The sequence below is a fragment of the Synchiropus splendidus genome, chromosome 3 (genome assembly GCF_027744825.2).
Source record: "Synchiropus splendidus isolate RoL2022-P1 chromosome 3, RoL_Sspl_1.0, whole genome shotgun sequence".
NCBI lineage: Eukaryota > Metazoa > Chordata > Actinopteri > Syngnathiformes > Callionymidae > Synchiropus > Synchiropus splendidus.
The window spans coordinates 30,800,001-30,807,092 of NC_071336.1; the positions used below are offsets into that span (position 1 = coordinate 30,800,001).

At 44.0% G+C, this 7,092-nt stretch overlaps 1 protein-coding gene across 1 annotated transcript; it reads left to right on the top strand.

Moving 5' to 3' along the window:
- The first annotated feature begins 1,762 nt into the window (after window positions 1–1,762).
- On the top strand, window positions 1,763–5,058 carry sox17 (SRY-box transcription factor 17). The gene is made up of 2 exons (XM_053859595.1): window positions 1,763–2,188; window positions 2,985–5,058. The coding sequence occupies exons 1-2, from the start codon at window positions 1,897–1,899 to the stop codon at window positions 3,815–3,817; spliced, it is 1,125 nt and encodes a 374-aa protein (XP_053715570.1). The 5' UTR covers window positions 1,763–1,896; the 3' UTR covers window positions 3,818–5,058.
- Window positions 5,059–7,092: the final 2,034 nt, after the last annotated feature.

Sequence of the window (7,092 nt, forward strand, 5' to 3'; positions counted from 1 at the left end):
GCCGCTCTCGACACAGTGGAATCAGGAGTTCTGGGGCCGCAGGTTGCTCTGACCTTTGACCCCTGTTTTCAGCTGAGAGTTGAGGAGAGCACCAGAACCAGAGCGATGGAAACAGTGAAATGAATTGATGTGTTCCGCGTCACTGAGAACTCTGTGACATGTCTGTTCAACGGCCGTTGAGTTCACTTCACAGCCCGTTACAGGTTTGCGTCCAGTGTTTCCCCATCAAAGAGAGTCGGCGGCGTGAAAGAGCCGCCCCTGAACTTCTGAGATTCAAACACTTGATCTGAAGCCAATACGCACTGGTGTCTCTGCCAAGATCAAAGTCGCAGCTTCAACCGTGACAAGTTTAAATCTGGAGTCAAATCCTGTTAAGGATTTTTCATTAGATTAACTAATAGTCAGCTAAATAAAATTTTAAAAAAGACATTAAAATGATTTAAAGCGTAAAAATATTGAGCAGGAAAATATGTATACTTAATCATTCATTTCAAATGTATATTTCTGTTTAAAATAATGAGTCAGATTCCGGTGATGCTTTCTTTAAAAAGTTTCATGTGATAAGTATATTTTACAGCAAAAATGAAAATACGCTTCTTTTTCACGTTTACTGATAATTATTTGAACTCCAACATGCCACTCGAGTGTCTGTTATCGAAGCCGGGGTGGAGGCATTGTTAAGGGGGGGATAGGTGTGAAAAAAACTGGCTGCCTATTGGGAGGGCCGGCCCTTTTTGGAGACAATGAAACATGGAAACAAAGAAAGCATATTTCATCTGGTTTAAAATGGCTGCTCTCCGGATTAAGACAAGATTACAGGCCGGTGCTAGAATTTGGAGGGGAAAATGCTGAAGTCATCATTCTGTATCGATGAAACCTTCCCAATTTGGGAGCGTCAACTTTGCTGCTGTTGTTCTTTCCACTTGTCTTCACCACTTGATGGTGTCACCAAATGTTCACTTTGACTGGACACTCTTCATCATTTCTGAGCGGGTCCTTTCCAGTCACTCCTAATAACAACCTCAGAATCTTCACATCTGACTCATCTGACTCAGACTCGTGAGTCTCTGAACATCTTTGCCGGGGCAGCTACTGTACAATAAAGCTTCTCTTTCACTCTTTCGTCACAGACGTCTCCACCCTAGCTCCACTCTCCTCTTCGCCTCTCTTCATCTCCGTCCACCTCCCTGGAGAAGTGATCCCATATACCAGCGCTGTTTTTTCTACTTCTACTCCCTTCACTCTTCCTCCTGCCTCGTCTCTACTGGCTGACTTTCAATCCTCTTCACTCCAGCTTTATCCTCTCTCTCTTTTATAACTTAACAAGAAGCAGCCATAGCTGCGACTTTCTGGTGGGTACAGCTGTTTTTAAAATAACAGCTTGTTGTTTCCTTCAGATTAAAATGCATCATTGTACATATAGGAAATACTAACTGAGTGTTTTTCTATCATAAATTCAGGTGATTTAAGCATCGTGACGTCACTTAACGGAATCTTTATCACACGGAGTTGAAGTTGTTTCGGCACACGTTGCTTTGGAACAACCTCTCTCTCCGGTGTGGCCACTTTTACGCACCAGTTTTACGCATACAGTCACGGTCGCTCCCCTGGAGGGTCGCCCAAACAAGGGTCGTAGGAGGGTGGGGGCTGGTCTCCTTCGCACCTTTGTCGCTGTGGCCACGCCTCCTGTCGCCGCTGATTGGCCGACGCTGCGTTTATAGCGCGTCCTCGTCCACTCGCTCGTCCACTGACTAGTGTGGCGCCCCTCGGTTCTCCGCCGCCGCGTGTGGATGTGATGGTTCGTCCAGACCCTTAAAACTTTCTCAAGTCTGTGAATTGTCCGCAGGAGAGTTGGACTGTTGCTCTGCGTGGGAGTTCCGAACCCTCCGAACAGAGATGAGCAGTCCCGATGCGGGTTACGCCAGCGACGATCAGAACCAGGCAAGGTGCGCGATGTCAGTCATGATGCCTGGGTTGGGACACTGTCAGTGGGCCGAACCCCTCAGTCCTCTCGGGGACCCCAAAGTGAAGAGCGAACCTTCGAGCTCCGGCGGGCAGAACCGAGGGAAGAGCGAGCCGAGGATCCGCAGGCCCATGAACGCTTTCATGGTCTGGGCCAAGGATGAGCGCAAGAGGCTCGCGCAGCAGAACCCGGACCTGCACAACGCGGAGCTCAGCAAAATGTTGGGTGAGTCCGGTCTCAGTGTTCCTCCATCACAGCTCAGAACCAGTGGACCAGAACCGCGCAGATATTCAGAACATTTGCTGCATATGGTCTTCATTCGGAGTCAATGATATTTATTTAATTTCATTAAAAAAAAACCTTTTGATAATTAAAAACTGAGAAACGTTTAAAGTTATGAAAAAGTTCTGGAGTCATGTTTGGACTCAGCCTTTTGCATTAACTGCAACAAAAAGTTTACAGTTTAGGGACTGAAAAACCTGTACATTTAATTCACAGATCGAATATTAATTTATTAGATTCAAAATGGAGGCGATAAAGTGAAATTAAATGAGTCTAGAGTTTCTCGAGATCAAATTATGGAGATTGATTTTAAATAAATACTGGATCAACATCAAAAATCTAGAGTGAAAACTAGTTCACAAACTAATTTTGGGAAAAAAACTATGCTTAAATTCTGTTCCAAAATAAATATGAAGGTCTAATTTTTGCAAATGAAGCTATTAATTGTTGATGTTGTACCACCAAAATGAATTGTTAATTTTCTGTTTCATCTTCTAACGCTACTGAATTTGAATAATACTTTTTCAGTTCATAAAAGATAATCAGGAATGAATAGTAAAGAAGCTATAATAATGACACATATTTGGTCTGATAAATTATGAATTATCCGGGGAATCTTCACATCCGAACTATTTTCACGCGGTCATGACCTTTGACCCTGACGCCGCGCCACACCGCCGCCTGAAGGGGGCCCAGACCGTGACAGGTTGTTAACGCTCGCCCTCCTCTTGACCCGCAGGGAAGTCGTGGAAGAGTCTTCCGGTGTCGGAGAAGCAGCCGTTCGTGGAGGAGGCCGAGCGTCTGAGGGTCCAGCACATGCAGGACCACCCCAACTACAAGTACCGGCCGCGCCGGCGGAAGCAGGTGAAGAGGATTAAGAGGTTGGACCCCGGCTTCCTGGTCCACGGCGATCACCAGGCGGCCTCCATGTCCGGGGACGGCCGGGTGTGCGTGGACGGGCTGGGTCTGGGCTACCACGACTTCCAGCTGACCCCGCACCAGCAGCAGCCGCTGGCCCACTACCGAGACGGCCTGGGCGGAGCCTCCTACGAGCCGTACAGCCTCCCCACCCCCGACACCTCTCCTCTGGACGCTGTGGAGTCAGACTCCATCTTCTTCCCGCCTCACTCTCAGGATGACACGTGTCACATGATGCCCGGGTACTCCTACCACCCGACAGAGTACCAGCACCAGGACCTCCACGGCGGCCTGCACCGGCACCAGTCCTTGGCCGCAGAACCTCCTCCACCCGCCTACGTGGGCTGTGCCAACCCTTTGTCTATGTACTACACACAACACTGCGGTCACCCGAAGCGGCACCCGGGCGGAGCGGGTCAGCTCTCCCCCCCGCCGGACTCCCACCCTGCGGACGGCGTGGATCACATGCACCCCTCCGAGCTGCTGACCGAGGTGGACCGCAGCGAGTTTGAGCAGTATTTAACTTCCTCGTCGGCACGTGCGGACGTGTACCCGCCACACGACGCTGGCATGCAAGGACCCGAAAGCCTCATATCATCGGTTCTGTCAGACGCCAGCACAGCTGTGTACTACCACAGCTACAACAACTCCTAACCCCCCTCAAGGACACCGGCGCCCGCCCCTGTTGCTAAATCTGAACAAAACTCTTTGTATTCTGCTTTTCTTAAAACCACCTCTGTACTTGTCCATTTTAGAGAGGAACATTTGACTGAGTTTAATCCGGAGGAGCGTTTTCACTTGAGAACAAAAGCAGCCTTCTGATGGATGTTTTTAGATTAAAACTCAAATGAGCTGAATGAAAGTGTTGAGTTCAAAACAACCTGTCGTTCCCCAACTGTAACTATAATTCACCTATTAAAATATGGAAATATTTTTGCTAATTTGTCTTGATCTAATTCTAAGAAAGTCTATTTTGGAAAAAATAATGAAGTTCAAATGCAAGTTCTGATTTTCTCTGACGGACTGGATACCTGTCCAGTGTGTGTCCCGCCTCCTGCCCTGAGTAGCTGGGACAGCCTTCAATGACAGCTGAGGACAATAAAGGGCCCATTTTGGATTCATTTTTCTTGAAATAATTGTTGGAAATCATTGACTTTTTTTTCTTACAATTCTTCAACAACATAGTATTAATATCCTGGACTTTTTTCATAATAACATTTCTCCTATTTAAAATTGTTAATTGTCATCATTCTAAATTCATTTCATACATTTAGCAAACTTTTTTTAATGATTAAAAAAGGTTGTTTTTTTTATTATTTTTTATTATAAAAATGAAATATTATTTCTGTAATATAATTGCAAAAAACGAGATCACAAAATCATTAAATCATTTTATTAAACATGATATTTTTGTTTTTCATTTTTCTTCTTTTTTTTCAAACAAAAAATAATGAGGAGTAACTTAAACAGATTTAAAACCAAGAGAGAGACTTCAGTTTAAGGTCACTTGTAAGTCGTGAAAAACCTATAGAACATTTTTTGAAAAGTGTCATTTTATCCAGTCAAACCGAGTATTTCAGTTGTTATGTGACCTACACAGCGCTTAGCACGGAGCTAAATGAGAAACATTTTCGACCACAGGTTGCTCAGCTGTGGAAGGAAGTTTGTAGTCGTCTGTCAGTTTGAAAAATACTTCAGTGGACACATCGGCAATCGGTGTCGTGTTTGGTGAAACAGTTTTTCATTTTCCCCAATGATGTTTAGAAGATGAGATTTTTGTTTGGAATAAAAGGATCTTATCGTTTGTGAAACAACTGAAGTTTGTTCTCAAGTGACACGCTGGCCAACAACAGGAGTAAATATTGTACAGTCAGCATTTTGAAGCTTTTGTATACATGAAGTGTTTTTTTTATACTTTTGCACTTTTGAAAAATAAATTCTTTCAAAAAATGATTTTCAAATCTCAATTGATTTTTCTCATGCAGGTACACACACTCACACATTAACTGCTTTTTGGACAGCGGGAGGAAACCTGAGTGTCTAGAGGAGACCCACACACAACTCCACGCACAGGTTCACTCGAGAGTTTCCATTGCGACGTCTCTGGTGAAGCAAGCTTCACTTTGGTTCGATGTTTGAAGTTTAACTTCAAGCTCTTCAGTTCAGAGACACAAAGCTGCTTCCATTTTAGCCGTCGCTCAAGCAAAGCTTCAGTCAGACGACTGAATTAAACAGACATTTCAGCCGGTCAACTCACTTCATGACAGCAGTTCTCAGGAAGGGCCGTGCTGCTCCTGATCCTGATCCACTGAAGTAGCTGTGGATGTAAGCGTAACTATGTTAACATAGATGGTGATGGAAGAGTTAAAAGACTGGAAGTTTTATTTGCAGTATTACACTTAGACTTTCTTTACTGTCACTGCACAAAAACACATTATTATGGCAACGAATATAGTCAGAATCAAACACAGATGCATGATACATTTTTGTTGTGAGTTTGCCTATCAGTCTGGCGTATTTGGGGATTTTTTTGCAAATAAAATATGAAATAAAAAAGTTACTTTAATGCCTGATATTTGTGTTACTTCTTCCAGGATGGGGACATTAAAGGGTGAAACTAGGAAACACACATTTGATTCATTTAGATTTGAAACAGGTTCATAATTTATCTCTCCTCCATTCTATTGTTTATCCACGTTTTATCGAACAATTCTCCCATTAACAAAGAAGTTTCTGTTGTCCTGGAAAAGATGATTCCTTTCAGACTCTATACTTTTTGCGTGAATGAAGTTGTAGGTAATAACTATAAACGCAACATTCAATCTCTTGATAAAACATTATATTTAAATAATTAGTTTGACTTAGTTTGACTCTGAAAACTTGTATTTTGTATTATTTTCAGGAAATCTTATATTTGGAATTAAAAATAAATAAATAAATGCAGGTCAAAGTTTATTTAATCATCATAAAAATATGTAGTTAACACAAACAAACATATAAAAAAAACAATTATAAAGGAAAATGACAATATTTTCTTCAACAATTGGGATGATGACGTTGTTGATAACTATTGTGTTTAAAATGAAAAGCTGGAAATATTTTTGTTAAACCAATGACATCGACACGGATCTGTGTCAAACGTTGCATCTAAAGTGCCGTCGTGAATTTGTTCGGACAATAATCGTAAACTGACATGTCTAAAACCAAGTGACATGAGCGTATTCCGCTCTCCCTCTTCCACACGGGGCTCACGAGCACCTGGAAGCCGGGTCTGGGCCGGCCAGCTCGACCTTCGACCCCTCTTCCTGGCTCCTGGAACCTCCGAGTCAGTTTCACATGACGTCTTGTGCAGTGGTGACGTTCCTGCGCCGGATTTCCCTCCTTCAGAGCAGACTCCACTCTTGTTGACAACATCACTCCAAACAGCTTCGGCGTGACATCAGCGTTTATTTCGGGGCGCTCAGCGGCTCACGCTGGATCTGTCCGCTAATTCCCTCCATTGTTTCCTGATGGGTCTAATTGATCAGGTAACTGCTCACACTATTGGGTATTTTTAGACTCTATAAATAGAGAGTGGGTCTATTTTCAGAGGAAGAGGGTCTTCCCTAAACCGGGTCAATCACCTTGACCTCGGCGGCCATTTTTAGCGGGAGGAGGAAACGCTGTTTATTCTTCGCTCACGTTGGTATCGATGTCCTGAACTGGTGGATGCTGACGCTCCCACAGCTGTTTGACACGTCTGACTTTTTCATGTCTGACATTACAGCCTCGTACCTCAGAAACTGGCACAGCGTATGAGTTTGACATCCCGAGGTCAATCCTGGTGTTTATCCTCAAGAAACCAAGGCGACTTGCAGTGGAGCTGTGAGTTGTCAAGTCACACAATGGAACGCAGACGTTTTGCACTGGCGGGGCATCAGGTTGTCAAG

Coding starts and splice junctions, on each gene's coding strand:
- sox17 (XM_053859595.1), top strand. CDS start 1,897: ATGAGCAGTCCCGATGCGGGTTACGCCAGCGACGATCAGAACCAGGCA. Junction 2,189..2,984: donor GGAGCTCAGCAAAATGTTGG/GTGAGTCCGGTC, acceptor CTTGACCCGCAG/GGAAGTCGTGGAAGAGTCTT.